At 35.3% G+C, this 19,446-nt stretch overlaps 1 protein-coding gene across 17 annotated transcripts in view; it reads right to left on the minus strand.

Moving 5' to 3' along the window:
* DOCK3 (dedicator of cytokinesis 3) overlaps nt 1–19,446 on the minus strand; it is a 186,378-nt gene that overhangs the window by 109,929 nt on the left and 57,003 nt on the right. For all 17 annotated transcript variants that reach the window (XM_071755610.1, XM_071755607.1, XM_071755606.1 and 14 more), the window contains exons 7-9: nt 12,274–12,358; nt 4,634–4,675; nt 3,323–3,477 (exon numbers count right to left, since the gene is read on the minus strand). In XM_071755610.1, coding sequence (XP_071611711.1) covers nt 3,323–3,477; nt 4,634–4,675; nt 12,274–12,358 — 282 coding nt within the window. The remainder of the gene's footprint in view (nt 1–3,322; nt 3,478–4,633; nt 4,676–12,273; nt 12,359–19,446) is intronic.

Consider the following 19,446-nt stretch of genomic DNA (forward strand, 5'->3'; position numbering starts at 1 on the left):
ACCATGCTGCACTGCTTTTCCCACCAGTTTTCCAGCCCCCTGACAGTAATTTTATCTAGTCTGTACCTGCCTGCTTTACCATGTCAAGTTTAATGTATCTTTCATGTTAAGGCATCAGGCACATTCTCAAATAACAGAAGAAAATTATTTGTCTCTGATGTGACTTTTACTTGACAAATCTATGTTGACTTTTACTTACTGCCTTGTTAGCTTCTAAGTGCTAATAAATAGCTTATTTGTTCCAGAACTTTTTGCATTTGTCATCTGACTGCAGTTGACCTTCTCAGGGAGACTGAGGCAAAACAACTATTAAATACTTCAGCTATCTTTGCAACATCTGCTGATAGCTTAATGTCCACTTTAATTTGTTATTTCTTGATTCTGTAAAAAAAAGAAATTATCTTTCTGCTAAAGCATTGTAGAATTATTATTTTTTTGTCCTTGATGTCTTTGGCTAGTTGCATTTTTATCTGCAAATTTCTGTCTCTTCCCATCACTATTAGTGTAATTTCATTAGTTTCTCCCTTTTTATATTTTCTTCCAGACTCCATTTCACCAAAGAATACATGACACAGACTTGCTGCTGTTGCCATACACTTAATCTTTCCTTCACAGTGAAACAATTTGCTGCTGTGTGCTTCAACAGTATTGTTAACAAACTGAAAACTCAAATTTCTTTCCTCAACATTTTTTATGTGTATTGATACTTGCCTCACTGAAGTTCACCATCTTTATGTTAACATTTTCTTTCTTTCCTTTTCTAGTAACTCTAATCTCTATGATTTCATGATCACTCATTCTAAAGCACTTCTCACAATGGGGCTGAACTTCCCCATGAGCTGTAATCAAAATTTCTCATTGCTTTCTGCTAACTTCCTCATCACCAAACTGAGGTGTTAAATTTTACTACAAAAGACTTTGTTGCTAGACTAATATCTTTTGTATATAAAAATATGGAAAAATTTTTGCAAAAAAAAAACCCCTAATACTTTAAAACATATAAACAGACTTTCATTCCTTTTGATCTGAATCATTATCAATACCCAGACACAGCAGGCATTCATCAGTCCCTTTCTGTTTACTTACAAGTATTGCTTTTTATAATTCTGTCAGATTCAAAATTAAGTCATACTTTCTTTTTTTACCTCTAGGTCTTACCCCTATGATAGCAGCATTGCTACCCATATCTCCCACTGTCACCTTTTAACAGCTTCTAATTTTTAGACAGCAGAAACCATTAAACACAGTACAGTACTGAGCTGGTATTCACAACCTGGAAATACATCTCAAATTTATTTCAGCCACTGCTCCAACCTCCTGATTGTTAGTTAATCCATAACTGGTACATGCTGTTACTTTAGCTCTTGAAAAAACACTGGAACTTTCACCATTTCTCCATTTAACCTAACTGGGAAATAACTGCTGTAACCAGCAGGTTTCAGTGGGGTTTGTGATCTACTGCATGTCTAAAGCACTAACATTAAGACCCTGGCAACCTCCTGTTTGAAACTGTTTGGATAAGGAATTTATCAACCTCGAAACCACTTGAGAAAAGTCACTTTGCCCTTTCCATTTAGAATGCAGCATTCAGGAGCTTTGCTTGTTTTCCTACCTTAATGTACTATTTCCTGAGGCATACACAGGAGGAAACAAACTACATCTTTTTAAATATAAAAACATAATTTAAATTTGTAGCTGTGTATTTGTCTGTTTTCTGTTTTGTTTCTTCTCTAGAGCAGGGTTCAGCCTCATTACACACTTCTTCCCCACCACCCTTTGGGAAGTGAGAAAATGTAAAAATTATGCTGTTTTCATTGCAGCAGATCACTGATGGGTAATACAAGCTAAGAGCAACTGTTTACACATCAAAGCATTGTACTCTTTGTACATCTTCTCATAATTATTATTTTATTTTAACATTGACAGAAGTCCTTCTAAGGCTTTCCCACTCAATGTTTACATACTATACAAAGTGCAGCCCAAGAAAATTAATCTCCTTTTGAAGCAGTTTCTGAAGTCTCCCACAGTCATGGCAGCAGCTTGTCCCTTCTTTTTTTCTGCAGCTTTCCTCATCTAAGTAACTTGATATTTTATTCCCGTGTGGCTGGAATGAACTAATTGTGTGTTTGCTTTGCTTTGCCATTTTCACCTTTTCCCCTTAACAGCTATTTTTTGTTACTTTTCTCAATAAAGGAATTATAGCCTGTCCTCAACTACATCAAAACAAGAGTTTCTCACTTAGTGGAGGTGAAATAAACATGATGTAGTATCAGATTAGGCATTATTGACAAATTCTGCAAAATCATCTTTAAGGTGTTTCACTAACCAGTGGCAGACATTAAAGTGATGAAATCAAATCACTAGAGCTTTCTAATACAGACCACCTTTTTAATGGCATGTATTCCAAAAGTGCTATAAAACTCTACTCTGAATTTTCTTGGATGAACATTATTCATTTAATGTTATTCTAAGGAGAGACTAGAATATTATGGGACTCTTCCCTCAGTTTGGAACAAATCTGAACCTGATTTGCTGAAAATAAGGATAGTTCTGACCAGAGCAGCAGAAGTAATCTGGGCCAGGTGTCAGGACATGCCTTAAAGAAAACTCAAAAACACTCCACAAACTTGCTGTACTTTAGATCAGACCAAGCTACACTTAATTCCAAGATGCAATGCATATGCTGCAATACTCTTATATATTCTGATGGTTTCAAAACATATAATTTTAAAGGAAAAATAAAGCATATTTCATATTTGCTAACATGGGTACCAGTTACCTCAGCATACTGATCAGCACAGTTGTCCACCCTAGACATAGATTTGACTCTGAATACCTCAGTTTCTACTGAAAGCAACAGCTTAAGGAAAACAAGCTGTATTATAACATGCCTGTAAGGCAAGGAGGGGATGAGAGCTGAAGAGCCTCAATTCAGCACCCAAGCACACAGAAGTCCTCTTTTCAAAACATTCATACACTGTGGGCCTGCCATTAGTAGTGCTCTTGAAAAAAGAGCTCAAGGACAGTAGGTACTAAACACCAAAACCTTCACTAATGTGTGGAGACTAAGTCAGAAACCTAAAGAAAACTCAACTATTCTGTGCTTTTAAAGCTTTGTTATAGGTTAGCACCCAATTTCATATGCCATGATTAGTATTACTGATATTCTCATGCATGCATTGCAGGGCTGTCAATACATAATTTATCAGCTTTTTCCTTTCAGTTGTGTCACAAGAACACCTTGCATGTTTTTCTCCAATGTATTTCCTTTGCTCATATTTTTTTTCTTCAGAAGCTTTTTAGTTATTTGAGAAAGTCCTACCTGATCTGCTTGCCTTCTCGAACATCATACAAGGAAAAAAAGACATCTGTGTCTTCTCCAATTGTATTGTAGGTGAAGCTCTTTAGACTGAGGAAGAAGTGATGAGGCACTGGCATACGACAAGCTTCCCCATGACGCTGACGAATTGTGTCCACCTGATTAAAAGAAGGAAAATGAATTTTTAGTTCTTCACAAATAAAAGGGACCAATTTGATAATTTTAACTGAGATTCTGCTCTCCTTTCTCCGTAAAGTAAAAGCTTCATGTAAAATATATATGAGAATTGGTTTATGCATTTAAAATCTATTTTTATCAAGTAAACCAAATAAATAATTTTTCTGGAATATTGTCTTGATTTTGGTACTGAAAATGAACCCTAATAAGGGCACTTGGGTGGCTCTTGATGACTTCAACTTAAAGTAGATAGACTCCAAAGCATTTTTAAGAATAATATTTGTTACATTGTTTCTTTTCAGCAGCTGCAATTCATTTATGGGCCTCCTTGAGAACTGGATTTTACAGACTATTATGTCCTGCAGGTACAGTAAATGAAAACTTAACAATGGTTGGTATCAGGAGTAGCCAATAAAGTGAAATAGCAGAAAAGTTTACATTTTGACTTAGGATATCAAGACCTATTTACAACATTGAAACCTAGGGTGGAAAGGAAAATTAGAAATTTTAGACATAAAATTAGAAATTAAAATATTCTTTAATTTTTAGCTATTTATATCTATTGTATGCTGATCTTAATGAACAGATTGCACAAATGGCCTAAGGTCACTAGGCTGGTTTCCTCTGAATGCACAACTACATTGTATAAAGAAAATCTTAACAAACATTTTTAGACTTTCCACACAGATTTCTATTAGCTTAAAAAATAGAGCTTAAAATTAATTTTGTTCTGCATTTTAAATTAAATCCAAATAAATACTCATCCTTTAAAGACAGATACCTGTGGAAGCACAATTCTCCTGGAAAGGTAAGACCTTGACCAGGAAATAATTACATTACTACAGAAAGGATATGTGAAACAGAAGCTTACTAATCCATGTGTTAGTGGGTGGAAAGGGCAGATGAGGCTTTTGATGATCAACTGATCAACTGCAGAAGTTGAGCTTTTAAGAACAACAGTTAGAACTAAAGAAAAGAGGCCTAAATTGAAGTTGAAAAAGGACTTTAATATATTAATTACTTGAGGACCTTCTGAGGAAGTGTTCTAAGGGTCTGTAGTTCCCCAGTATTCTCCATAATACCTTTAATATGCATTACACTTAAAGACAACAAAAATGTTTATGTAATGATGCTTACCTGTGATGTACTCTGCTGGACACTGTGTCTACTTGACAAATGCTGTGGAGATACAAAGCAGTAAAATTTAAGCCTTTTTGAAAGTATGACATCTTTACATTATATACTTGTAGCTTAAGAACAGCAATTTTAAAATATGGCTGTTCAAGACTATTACCAACTTTTTACAGCCTTTTTTTCACAAAACCACTTTCCCAACAACTTTTCTCAGTTAAGACATTTTTTAGCCAAACTACTTGAATTTACAGGTGGTGTCTACCTTAGTTTTCAAGGTAAGTGGCTGTCACAAGCTGTACAGAAATTCCAACACTAGAAAAACATTTCTGTTTGAAAAGTTCAGGACCCTATACTGCATAATCCTTGTGTTCTCTTGCTAAGTGGGGCTAAGCTTACCAATAATCCTCATCCACCAATATAGTGTCCATGAAAAGGTGCATTTGTTTTAAAAAATAGAGGCCTCTAGAAAGAAGGATGGATTTTAGACTTTAAACTTTTTGTCTTGATCAGAAAATTAAATCCTGAAAAATGCTTCAACACTCTTCCACAATTTCAGCTGTCCAACACCTATAGAAGCATCAGTATAAAGAGCTACATCTCCAAAAGAGAACTCAGAAGATGATCTTATATTTGTAGCCCTTCATGCTAGAAGAAAACGTTATAATCAGAAAATGGACTGCAAGTCTCACTGAACCAGTTTAATCCCCAAAGGGAGATTTAAATACTAATCTAAACTGAAAAGGTTTCAGAGAGCTTAAAAACCATATCCCTTAGTGATTCTGCCATGCCTGTTATACACACAGACATCTTAACATTAGCATTTTAAACTCCAATATTAACACTGCTACAATAAGAAATATTCTGTTTCCTCCACTTCTATCCTTTTTCTACCTACCCAATACCTTACTCTAACCAAACATGGACACTACTGCAGGACCAGCACAATCTACTGACAACCTTGTAGCTTCAAAAGAGGTGAAAGTAAAAGAGTCCAAAGTTATTCAGCAATACTTTTTCCAAACTATGCCACTATTTTCCACACAAAACAAAATGAAATCTTTGTACCACAAAAGGAGATATATCTTCATAATGAGACGAAATCAAGAAGATATTAAGTTAAATGGCATATTTTGACATCTGTTTACTATCACAGAAACAGAAGACATCCTCTTTCACACCATCAGAAGATATAATGATCTCCAGCTCCATTGTTTGTCTAACTACTGTAGTGTATCCTGAATGCTAAAAGCCTCTAAGTGTAGGTGGCTGAGTTGCCTTTTAAATCTTTTTCTCACCTGCAACCACTCAAAATCTGCTGGCATAGAAAAGACCAGATATTAAAGCTACTCAAGTTACCCTGGCTTCTTCTGGGTAAAATTTATGTGTAACTCTAAATCTACAGAAATATGAGAGGTGGTCTGAAGGGCTACAGTTCCCTCAGCCAACATAGCTGCTTACAGAGTGCACATTATGGTTAACTGATAACAGTAAGTGTCCAAAAATAAGGTTTAAAGTATTTCACAAACAAACAAAAAAATGAACTCTCTGCTTCTATGCTTTAGGATCACACAATTTACCATACAGACAATCACTGAGTGAATTAATCTCCTGCACCCTTCCCTCTGGCGAGGCAAAGTGCACAAAGTCTGTGTGTTCTGTTGGACGACAGTTTTGAGTCCACAAATGAGAGGGTGACTTAAAACAGCCAAAATGGATTTAACAAAGGGTAAACCGTGCTTGATCAACCTAACTGCCCTCTAGGGTAAAACAACCAGGTCTGCAGAGAAGGGCAGACTAGTGGCTGCTGCCCATCTTGAGTTCTGCAAGACCTTCATCACAGTCCTCCACAGCACGCTTGCACCTCGGTTGTGAAGTTACACCTGGCTGCACTAACTATATTGGTAAAAAAACCCCCTAACAGTTGGATTGTCAGGCTCAAAAGGCAGTGGTTGATGGCTTATATTCTTCAGAGGTCTACCCTGACACCCACACAGCCTGGTAGTTTCACAGATGATCCTCAACTGGGGCAGCAGTCAATGCATTCAAGGCATACATTCAGGGGGATCCAGGCAGTCCTGAGGAAATGGTTAAAAAAGAAACCCTATGAAATACAGCAAGGACAAACAGCACAAGTCCTGCACCTGGGACAGGTTAAACCTTCCATAGTGTAGGGTGGGAACTGACTGGCAGGGTCCTGCTGAACAGCAAGCCAAACTTAAATCAGGAGAGGACTCTGGCAGCAAGGATGTTTAACAGTTCTCTGTTCCTATTGTCAGGAACGTAGCCAGTAGCTTGACAATGACATTTATTCCTTTTTACTCAGCAGTCAGTAAACTACATCTGAAATACTGCACCACATTCAGCAAAGGACCACCAAAGTCATTGGGAGCTGGAGCACCTGTCATGTGAGGAGAGATGGAGGGAATGCAGCTTTTTCAGTCTGGAGGAGACTGGGATGTGACCTGATGGCAGTCTTCCAATAACAATATATAAAGTTGTCACCAAGATGACAAAGCTGCTCTTTACCACTTTAACACTAAAATCCTCTCCTACAGAACCACCTAAGCTTGCAATATCCCCACCTGGACTTCAGAAGTAACAATTGACTGCAGAAGTCAAAACCCTTGCATTTATGATTCTCACTTGTGCTCCACACCTTTCAGATAGCTTCTTCAATTTCTCTACATTATTTTGAATTCTAATCATTTGCCCCATGTACCATCACTTCCTACTTTGTAGTATTTGCATACTTAGTAAGGATACTCCCTATTTCATCATTCAGTCATAAATGAAACATGAAGTGCTACAAAATGGAAGATGACCACAAGAATTTAAGCTGATTCACTCCTCCTCCCATTTAACCAAATTATTAACAACCACTCTTCACCATTTTTTTTTAGTATGGGCTTTCTAATTTGCTTTGTGTTTACTGTACAGTAATTTAAACTAGAACTAATGACCTTGGGAGAATTTCAATTAAAAAAACAATTAAAATCTTTATGAAAAATCTAAATATGGCATCAGCTGCTTTCTTTCTATGCAATAGACTCATTTATGCTCTGGAAGTAAATTGAAACTTTTAAAAACTGCTTATTCTGAAGGAGTTTACAGTCACTATTTCTTAACTCTGTGTGGCAAATAATGTGATTTTTTCTTTCTTCCAGCATTTTTTACAGGGAGATCCATCACTTTTTTCAAAGGTGTAAAGTATGCTTGACCTCTGTGGTATTCTGGAACATTACCCATCGTTCCAATGATTATCACCAACTGTCTGATACGGCTTCTCTAGACATCCCAAATGAAACTTACATAGTTCTCAGTCCACTGGAACAGATAACTACCTTATAAACTTTTCCTCCCTGTTTGGGTGTGACTTCTTCACTTTTCCATAGGTACTGTCAATAGCCTGACATAGTTTCCCACCTTACCCAAGCTTAAGGGGGTGAAAAAAAAGACATTAAATCCCATATTATTGTCTCAAATCGTATCAACTGATTTCCCCCAGTATAAAAACAATCCAGTTTCATTTTTACTACCAGATTATTTATAAAAAACTGTTTCTTGGTATCATTAACAATATTTGTTATAATTTGTGCGTGACAATTCTCATTTCTCCATTTACCTATTTGTGCTTTTCTATTATTGTTTCTAAACCTCTGTAACTTCTGTCCTATTCTTCCTCATGGCAATTTCACTTTCTTTCACTGCAGTGACTGAAAGCAATGAAGAATTCTTAATTTATCACACTTGGCTCCTTAGTATCTCATGGGTTTGTTTTTCATTTACTGGAAGAGCTATTGCTTCTCCTTACCTCTTTTTCCCCAAACTTGTCTTGTATGCTATTTTATATACCAATATTAGTTTTCATTGTTGCTCTTTCTCCTTCTTTTCTTAACTATATTTGATAAGTGAATCCTATCATCACCAAATCAGTCTCAAGCAAGCTGCTTTTTACCCTCATATTCTCAACTGTCTTTTTACTAGGATTTAGAACCAAGTGTACACAAATCTGTCTCCTGATAATCTGCACTGTTAAATACAGTCACAGTTTTTATCAATTTCCCGCACAGTTTGTGTCCAGTTCTTTTCCTTTTCTAGCAAAGTTCTGGGCAATTTGAAGTCTCTACTTTAAAGTTTTAGAACTATTCATTCCTACTCATCTCATTTTCTGTCTGAATAAAGAATAACCAATTATAAAATGAAAGCAGCAATAATTTGAAACTTGTCTATTTATTAGGAACTCTGGTAAACCTGTGCTACTTTTTTCAGATAGTTGAAAGACATGGTTGACACCTAGGAGTAACAGAGCCAATAGTTGTGCCTTTCACACACCTCTTAAATTCATCTTGAAGACACATGAAAATCAGTAAATTCATAGAAAAGCAAAACATGTTTAATCATCAGGTTTGAACATTTTTGATTTTTGCAAATGCCTCCAGATGTGTTTTGTAACCCCTTTCACTTACAAGTGCTATCCAATGCTTCTGACAGTCTGCTGAACATGTGTTGCTGAACGAGAGCTTCAATTTAGCAGCAACTCCAGCACTGAGCTCTGTGGCAAAATCCTGATAACGTCTTTTCCCACAATTTCAGAAGTAATGCAAATTTTGAAAAAGTGTTCAATTATATCAGTTAAAACACAGCCATAAGGGCAATTTGGTTTCCTTCACGAGTAAAGTAATGATTTCTGACAAATGCTGTGCACCCTAAAGCCTCTGGTATTTAGCTTCAGAATGAGTGATGTGGAGAAACTGGATGTAGAAGGCCTCAAAGCACAACAGCTCTGACAAAGAGAGGAATGCAGTAGTCACAAATATTCCCAGCAGAGAAAAATAAGAGCTAAAAAGATGCTCAAATCTGAAAATTTATGAAGAAAAGTAATGCTAAGTCTAATGACTCTCTAAAAACAAGCCTGAGTTTGTTATCACAGATAGGAAAGCCTAATGTGTTACCTCATCCACTGTTCTGCTAATATGAGACTCTCTTCTATGGTACATTTAACATTCTACAGTCCTGAAAATATGAGAAAGTAATTGGGCTCTTGCAACTGCTCTCACAGGATTATTTTACAACATAAAACCTCACTGCTCATTTGAGAGCCTATTAAGTATTCTGCCAGGAGTAAGGAAGATCCTCTCCCTGTGTTTTTGTTAAATAATAAAGCCAAAAATCACATTAAAAAAACCACAAAAAAACCCAAAAAAAGCCACCAATAATATAACCCCCTCCTAAGTTAACAAAACAATAGGTTTTCACCTGCTTTGGTTTCTGAAATTGCTTTCTGACCGTGAACTAGATGGGATTAGACAGCACTGTCTTCATGAAACTACAAACTAGAGCAAAGTGTGGACTAATGGTCACATCTTGATACCAGAACAGATCTGAGCAGCAAACTGTACTGTGGACAGTTTCTTCAGGACTAAGATGGATGACATAATCAAACTACTCTGACAATTAAGTACTAGTTATCTGCTGTACTACAAGTATTCAGAGTAAAAAAAAAAAAAAAAAAACTCTCAGAATGAAACACAGACTAAGAAAGCAGTCCTGCTAACAATTTACCTTGCTGGAGATCAAGGTACCTCGGTATTTCTTATATATTTTTTTTTTTACTTTTTTCTACAAAATTCACTGTTACATGGTACAAATAATGTAAAACAACAGCATGTGGTCTGTATACAGAACATGCCTTTGATTTAAGGAAAAGTACACCTGGTATATCAAAAAAACCCACTAGACATGGATATATCACTCCCTGATCTTATAAAACAGAAAGTCAAAACCATTTTAAAACTGGGAATTAAAGATTATGAGGAGTGTAACATATTTACATAGAAACCCCACCATTTTCTTTTGAATAGATTAAGCTAAGAAGTTATATTAAAATAATTGCCTGTTTTGGATGATTTTCTTTTTTTCAAACTTTCTGCTGAACACTTAAGAGTTACATCATAATCCAAAACAAAGTTAACCATATGAGATAGTCCTCCTAACAAGGAAGAATCTAAACAGCTAAACTGTGAAATGCTTTAGAAGCTTTACATTCATTAATGGCTCAATTCACATTTCTAAAATGGCTGTAAATTTGCTTTGTACTAATATGACTGAAATTATGAAGGAAGCTGGAAGTCACTGTAAAAAAGGAATTGTACCACTTTTCCTGAAAATTCTATTTCTCTTATTCAAATGCACCACTTATGTTTTCTGAGGGACACTGCCACACAACAGAGATGGCCCTAATGATCAAGGGTTAGTTTTGCTTAAATTAAATTATTCACTGGTTTCCTTCCTTCCTCTCTCAAAATCTTTGAAAACAGGGCAAAGATGTTTATTATCTATGCAACTCTTAGAAGATGACTTTTGATCTGTGTATTCTTCCTGTGCATCAGCAGACTCCTGAAAAAATCAAATAGTGGCTCTCATGGACCTTCTGGACTTACACAAACCACTGATGGAGTCCAGGCTCAAAAAGGCTTAATTAATAGAAGATGTAGGCTGATCAATACCAGATCACACAACAGGAAACAGTTCTGTTTCTCCCAGAGAATTAATTAATTGCTGTTTGAAGGCATAATCAAATAACCCAAAAGCATGACAATCTGTAAGTCTTCTTAATAATAAACCAATAAAATTTGACAGGACATCTGCCCAGCTCACAGTGCTTTCAAATACCAGATAGCTCTGTAAAATAATCACTGGAACTTCCAAGATTTTGTATTTCCCACCTGACAGAGCTGAACAATGAAGGTGGAGGCAAAGTGCAGATTATCTAATACAACTTCTGCAGAATGCCTGCAGAAACCAGAGGTCTAGAAAATGTGACATAAAGAAAAAATGAAAGAGATGGGGTTCTTTAGGTTAAGGAAGAGAAGACTCAATGACACTTAACAAGTCTTCAGGTACATAAAGTGTGTTGCAAAGAGTCAGGAGTAATCTGTTTCTCTATGGACAAGACAGGAAGACATGAAGCTTAACTTCAGTGAAAAATGTCTATGCCTATCACCAGTAGTAAAACTTCCAAACTGTAAGAACAGTGAACTGATCAAAAAGGTGCCTGGGGAGGCTGTGAAAATTTTAGAAAGAGGGAGAAACAGTCATAAAAGACAGGAACAGCTGATCCTCCTATTAAGCAGGAGAATGGACTGGATGACCTCTTACTGTTTTTTCAGCCCTATTTCCTTTAATTCTACCAAAAAATGTAAAGAGATTATTGCTAAATCATTTAATGCTATGTATACTTTATGTAAATTTTAGCAACAAGGATTAAAGTTTAAAAAGATTCCCATAAGCTCTATGAGGGATAAGCTTTTTTACAACTTGTTTTGCTGCTTCTGAAACAGCATATTTTAAAACCCAAGAAAACTGTAGGAAGGAACACCATTCAAAGTTACCTTCTCTGGTTTTCACACCATGTTACTTCATAAATTGAAATTAACATGTGTACAAGCCTGTCATTTAAGTTGGTTCATTCTTACTAAACTCAGAGTACTAGACACTGACTGTTCTGATGGCTAGGGTGCAAATCACAAAGACATTCAGCTAATGACACTATTCTAATCAAGAAAATATGTAAGAATATGAACTTTCTGCTTGCTTTCCCTTCCAAAGTGAAAACTCAAAGGAATCTCTCACAAATTTCTTACCATTTTATAAAGGTCTGAAACACTGATCTGATCTGAATCCACAACCTCAAAGTCCTTCCGAGGAACTAAATCCAGGCCCAAATGTCTGCAAAAGAGAAGGAAGGAACAACGTAAGTATGAGACAGCAGTGTTCAGTCTTATCTACTGCATTCGCCAAGGGCAAATCCACAAGGAATACTAAACTGTTTAAGACCTTTTGCAAGTGTTACTCATTAACCAGATAATCCTTCTAAACAAAACCAAAACACATAGGAAACAAAGAAACCTATGAACTTGCTACTGTTCCTTGATTTCAGTGGAGCTCCAGCAATTAATGCTGGTTAAAGCTTCTGGCCATTTGCTGGTGCTATATCCAGTTAATTTCACACATAGAAACGTAGCACGCAATTAACATCAGTACTCTGATTTCTGCTGCAGTATTTCAGTAGGTTCCTTCACTACATAGTGAAAAAGTGCATTAGTGATCCTGTTACAACATGAAAACAGATCCTGTGCCTTGGAAAGCTGCTCTGAAATTCCTGGTGTTTGTGCAAGTAACCCCCAAATTTTATCAGTGTATGAACACAGCATTTTGTTTCTTTTAAATATTAAGCAATCACTGCAACACCAGGAAGTATTTCAATCGGCATTTCTAACACACACAAACACCCCTTTTAATTACTCTGAATTAATATTTTGGCTCAAATGAAATATATAAACTATTATGTTAAAAAAAAAAATACCAGTGCTAAAAGAATGACTAGGTAAGAAGTTCTGTAGTAAAGAATGCAGATCAGGTGACAGATACATGTGAGTAGCAGGTATAATAAGGTATTTTGCATTCAGATAAATAAATAAACAATTATTAATAATTAATTCATAATTGTATACTGTAGAACAAGACAATCTAAAAGGTGTCAAAACTCAGCTTATGCTCTGCAGATCTTCAGGCTCTGAGACAAAGGGTTAAGAACATTACAATTAAAAGTTATTCTAAACACACATATTAGGAGTAAAATTTAACATATGAATGAATTATTTTCCTGGTTTTATCTTGTGTAACGTTAATATTTATGTACAGATAGTTTATAGTGAAATTCTTAATGATCTTAAAAAAAAATTCAGAAAAGGTGCCTTCGTAAACTACCTTTGCACTCTGTCACTAACTATAAAAGAAAAGCAAAAGCCAATTTGATGTTGTAATCAGAAAGGGAAACATTTGCAGAGACTTGGTCCTCATGGCAAATGAAAAATTTTATTTCAAAAGAACTTCTCAGCTACTGCAGAATAATTGTATGGTGCAATAGCCACAACTCTCCAGGCAATTCAGTGTCTCTTTCTAAGCAATTAAAACAACAGCAAGTCCAGTTACCTTTGCTGACCACTGTACTTCTAATAATTTCCCATAAGTTTTCCAGCTTCATAATTCTTATTGAAACTTTAATCAGATTTTCCTTCTTTAATTATATTCCTGAACAATATCTCAAACCATTATACATTATATTCCCAAATTGCATCCTAATCATATCTCAAAAACATAGCTCAGCCCTGGTTCACTTGCTGGCAAACAACTGTTAGACAGTACTGCAATTCACATTAAAATATTGTATTGACAAACAGGAATTTCCATATTCTTAATTCTTTGATAAAACCAGTTCTATTTTCAAAGGAAAAAGGACCAACTTTCCATCTTTGATGCAGTTTTCATGCCAAATATGTTTCTGAACTGTAAGGCTAACCTGTGAAAGTGATGGTTACACACCTTTTACATGGTGTTTTGATTAAACCTTTCAAACACAAGTTATCCCTGGCTCAAGATCAGTATCTGAAAAATGTGTCTCTAAAGATGAAAATTACTTCATCTGTTTTCCACAGGAAAAATATTAAAATAAGAATGCACTAGGTAATCCTTAAACTTCAGCTACCATATGAGCCTACTTAGATTAGAAAGTCCAAAAATAATTTAAAAATAGTAAGAGGTAAAAATAATAATATGCAAAGAGTGCACTTTAAAGCTTTTTTAAAAAAGCTAAATTTCATCATATCCATTCACAGACCTGGTCACTCACATGTCTACACCCACCCCCTCTCAAGGTATCTTTACAAAAGAATTTATCCACAACATACTGATATTCTGTAAATGATTTTCTAATGGCATTATCAAACTCACTTTTAATTGCATTACACTTACAAAGCACTATTACAGGTTTTACAGAAATAAATTGTCAAGGCTAATCACAGCCAGATACTGCTGTATTCTTGTAATTTCAGCTCTCTAGAGAACCAGGGTCAAACAGAGGTTGGACTCATTACTCAGTACATGACACAAGTATTATCTCCTACTCAGTAATGTTCAGCACAACTGCAGCAGCATTCCTGTGAAACTTATCTACACTATTTTTAGTTAAATCCCTTAACACCATGGCTTTCCATGCCAGAAGATTCTCATTCTCAAGTACTATGTTAATCCTGTGTGATACCTGCTCCTGGCAAACAAAGGTGTCTTCTGCTTTTGTGCTAACATGTTGGCATTTACTGTGCAGGTGGAAGTTCAGGTTTATGCATTTAATTTGTATCTTAATATTTCTTGTCAGTGCAGGACTGACAACATAACGCTTGAAATGGCAATGACAGTCAGTGTCCCACTTTCACTCTCTATTCTCAACTACTGTGGGAATAGAAGAGCACCAGCTGCCAAGCAGTATTTCTCCAAAACATAGCATGCATAAAAATTAGATAATGTGCTGTCTTGTTTATTTGACGTTTCCTCCCTCCACAATACTTCCTTTTACAAGCAAATTAATGTGCTTTTTATTTCCCTTAATATTCAACTGTCTTTCAAAAATATTTCCCAAATATACCTACAAAATCTCCCCAAGCCTATCAACTACATCTTCATAGCATATGGCTGGGATAAGTTCAGCTGACATTTAGATATTTGTCCTCTTCCACATCGAATTCTTAACATTTTTCCTTTCTTTCTTTGGGGAAAAAAAACCCCAATCCAATATCTGTAAATATTTTCCTTTCAACTAACAAAAAGACAAGCTTATAGACAATAACAGTATTATTTTTTTATACTAAAAAGGGATTAATATGCCATCCTACTTCAGGTTAATTGGGCTTCATAAAATCAACTTGATTTTAATGGTAATTTCAAAGAATCATCTTAATTTCTAGTATTTCCTTTATTTAGAATAAAAATGCCACACGCACCATTTAGAATTCATAAAACTATGAGTTGTAACAACTTTTCCTAGCAGAATCTTACAGAAATAGGTCATTTAACTAAAAAAAATATCATTAAGATGCACATCCAAACTTGAAGAACAGATTGGAACAACTCATCACTTCTCTAGAGTGTGCAATATGTCGTCCCCTTTGATCCAAAACTGGGTGCTTTACCTTTAATCTTTCCAGCTCTGATTTTGCAGCCACCAGTTTTCCTTGTGTGCCTTCTCCCACTCAAAGCCCCATTTAATATAATTCATATTTATATTACGCAAATTCATTTATTAAGGTGGTGAAATGAAATAAAATAGTCCTAACAGCAATTCACATCAACTATGTGCAGAATTTATAAAAGACCTCAAAGGAAATACAACACAGAAATCCATGGGAAATAAAATGTATGAAAAACATGTTCGTGGAAACCAAGACTGTGCTAATACCACCTGATACTTTTCTATGACAGAATTTAGTTCTTTTGCATACAAAAGGAAGTACAGAGGCTGTAATCTATAAAGAAATGATTAAAGCAGTGATATAATGCTAGACAAGATATCACTTCTTAAAATGAAGGTGATGAGCTGAAGCTAAGCAATCTTTGCAGAGATTTGATTAAGGGGAATGGCAGCAAAATGCTTCTGATCAGAGAGGCATCAGACTACAGAGAGAGGTTATTAAGGTGTTCCTCAAAGACTGACATCCAAGACAGTTCCTTACAGTCTTAATCCCAACTCAACCATTTCTCCAGGTATATTCAGGAGAAGGAAAAAAGATTATTTATTTACACAGAAATGGCTACTATTCTTGCTGCAGCCTTCTTAAAGGCATTTCATCATATTTAAATGGTTTACTCCTATTTTGATCACTTCTGATGCTACAAAGACAGCTACTATAATAGAAATATCTTTAATTCTCAAACCCATTTCCAGATCTTCCAGCCTCATACGTACGTTTACCTCAAATGCATTTTATGAGCTTTAAGTTAATTGTTATGACACTGCCAGGAAGTAATTTTTATTCACGTCAAGAAAAAATGTCAAGAAGATAAGTCACTCAAGTCCAAAAATAACCTCCTAAGGATGTGAACACTAAAATTTACAGCTTTTAAATTTTAAGGCTATGCTTACTTCATTGCATCACAGTGTTTCATCTACAGTGTTACCATGTTAGTAGGGAGCAGATACTAGCACTGCATCTGCCACTGGCTTTCCAACTGCAATTCTGAGGTAAGAGAAAGACCATGACTTTAAAATCGTGTTTTATTTTCTCTGTATGACAGAGTGTAAGATTTATTTCTAGCAAGTCCCCTCCACACACACCATGCCCCCCCCCCCCGTTTTTCTTTTTAAACATTCATGTGCAACTTTTGGCTATCTGTGGATCTTTCTGTGCAGAATTTATGATGACTATTAAAAAGATTTAATTTAATACAATGACTTTAATAACATTCTGTGGGAAAAAGAATAACCTTTGACTAAAAGGTAGTATAAAGCCACAAACTCATCTTGTTTATAGCTTTTATCTGTCCAGAATCTCGCAGTATTAGTTGCTCCCCCTTCCCTTCTCTGTTTCTATGCCTAAACATAGAGTACCTATCCCACATTTATAGAGAATGCAGTATTTTTCCCCAGTGTAAAAGGGAAAATGTGATCAGAAACTGTCACCTTTCTATTAATCTCCTGACAGACATTATATGCATCTAAAAGAAACAATCCTGAAGATCATTTAAGATGGTCTCTGATTTTAAGTTATATTACTAAGAAGAAACCTTCATCTGCCTTTGGTAAATAATGTATACACACAGTGCTGCAATTAATTTTTTGCACTGGAGCAGAAGCAGAGCTCTTAGAGTTCAAATAGAAGCTCTGCAAGGAAGATTCTTCCTTTTGGTTTTTATGTGAAAGTTTCTAGAATGAAGCAGGTTTTTGTTAGTAAAAAAGGTTAAATCTGATTTTCCATTCTAAGCACTAGTAGAAGCTGAAGAAATTACCCATTCATTAAAAAAAAAAAAAGCTAAAAAAAAATTTCAAAATCAACTTTTACTTGCAGCATGATTTAAAATGGAATGATGAACCACACATTTCAGTTTATAAGATGATAAATTGCAAATTTAAGCTATATCATATTTGCTTCTGGACCTAAAATACTGGACACTTCCAATAGCATTTCAGACTTCAGTAGCAATATTCTAATAATTCATATTGGAATGAAATAGGGTTTTTTTAACACAAATATTTGACATTGTATAAACCCTAGCAATATGGGATATGCTTTCAAAGAGACTTTGAGATTTCAGCTGTGCAAAAATACAAAGAAGAATGCTTAAAACTAAATGTTGAAAACCACAGAGATGCTTATTTGGAGGTAGTAAATTCCACTCTTTTGAACATTTGGGAAATACAAAACCAAAATAGCAGGAATACCATCACTGTATGCATACAAAACCTGGCTGACCAGGTGAAGTAACAGAGCACCACAAAAAGGATGCATCCAGGGTCATATTAGGGAGACTGAATGGATAAGCAACAGAAAATTAAGTTGCTACAATAAATGGAAATCAGTATTGCATGATGGGAATGACTAGCAACAACACAAAAGCTTAACAGAAACAGTTGTAAAATAAATTATATTCCTACATTTTTAAAGGCCAAAATAGAGAACAAATCTTCTTAATATTTAAAAGTATTTAAAAACAAGCAAAAGAAGTTCACAGTAGTAGTTCTGAGAACAGCCTAAATTACTTCTTCCACAAAAAAAATCTGTAACTTAATTGAAGAAATGTACATGTCCCTCCATTTCCCCCAACTCCTGCGAGAAGACAGCTACCAGAACCACTGCCAGTGTTTTTCAGGGAAAATTACACCAGCTCCCCAAACTGAGAAAACCTAACTGGTGGTGACAGGAAGTATAAATTTCCTGTTTGCATCACTCCTTCCAAAATAATACAATGCATTGATAACCAAAGCAGGATATAAGTGGCTTTACACTAAATAACTGTATGTGCTACATTCCCTGCTTGCAGAAAGCTACTTGGTCACAGAATGTGACTGTATTGGCTTGAATAATACAGACCTGCTCAAATTGCATGTACTTAAGCTTCTCAGTTAGCAGAAATGCTTGTTAATGACAATACTTCCAATTTATTTTAATTGCAAATATCAAGTATGACAGAATAAGCAATGAACGTTACTTGAGAAAGGGCAGTGCTATGTTAATATGTAGATGAAAATCATTAGGTTTTTTTAGAGATTAAGACATGCAAGTCATGAGAAAACTCAGTGAGGGGAAATAAAAGACAGTAACAGAACACTCCCAGAAATTCTATGGGAAAGAGAGATGATGCAGAACTCCCTAACATTTGTAATTAAATACTGCATAGTGTACTGATTAAATATCTTTTAAGTAATTTTCCCTTGTATGCAGTTCCTTTATTAATACCCTCTTCTGTTTAAGCAGATAAACTCTAATATCACGTACTTTTTTCTCTTGGAAGGTCAGTACTTGTTTTTATGGGATAAGAAACATGGAAAAATTTTTTTCCTAAACATGAAACGTGAGCAGATTAATTTAATCATTAACATATTTACTAATTTCATTGATGCTTCTCCATAATTTTCATGCATTAGATTTACATTTATAGTTTTAATGTATTTTGTAATTAAGGATTTCATGCTTATTTTTAAAAACATTTCTATAGACATTTCAATTGACAGCCAATTCTTTTCATTGCTGTCTGCTCTCATCTTTTTTCCTACATTTCTGCAGCTTCTTGTTGCTAATTTCATCCATACAGTCTAAGCAAAAATACCTAGGAAACATTAAAAAATGGTCTCTTGGGTCTCATTTACTCCACTGGGAATGATAATGGAAAGTATCTGTAATGACTTGATGCAATCTATGAGTCTGTGTCCTTCAGAATTTTCTTTCAACAAGAGAGAAAAGAAATGTAGTTGGGGTCTAACTAAA

This window comes from Heliangelus exortis, chromosome 12 (assembly GCF_036169615.1).
Source record: "Heliangelus exortis chromosome 12, bHelExo1.hap1, whole genome shotgun sequence".
Classification (NCBI taxonomy): Eukaryota; Metazoa; Chordata; class Aves; order Apodiformes; family Trochilidae; genus Heliangelus; species Heliangelus exortis.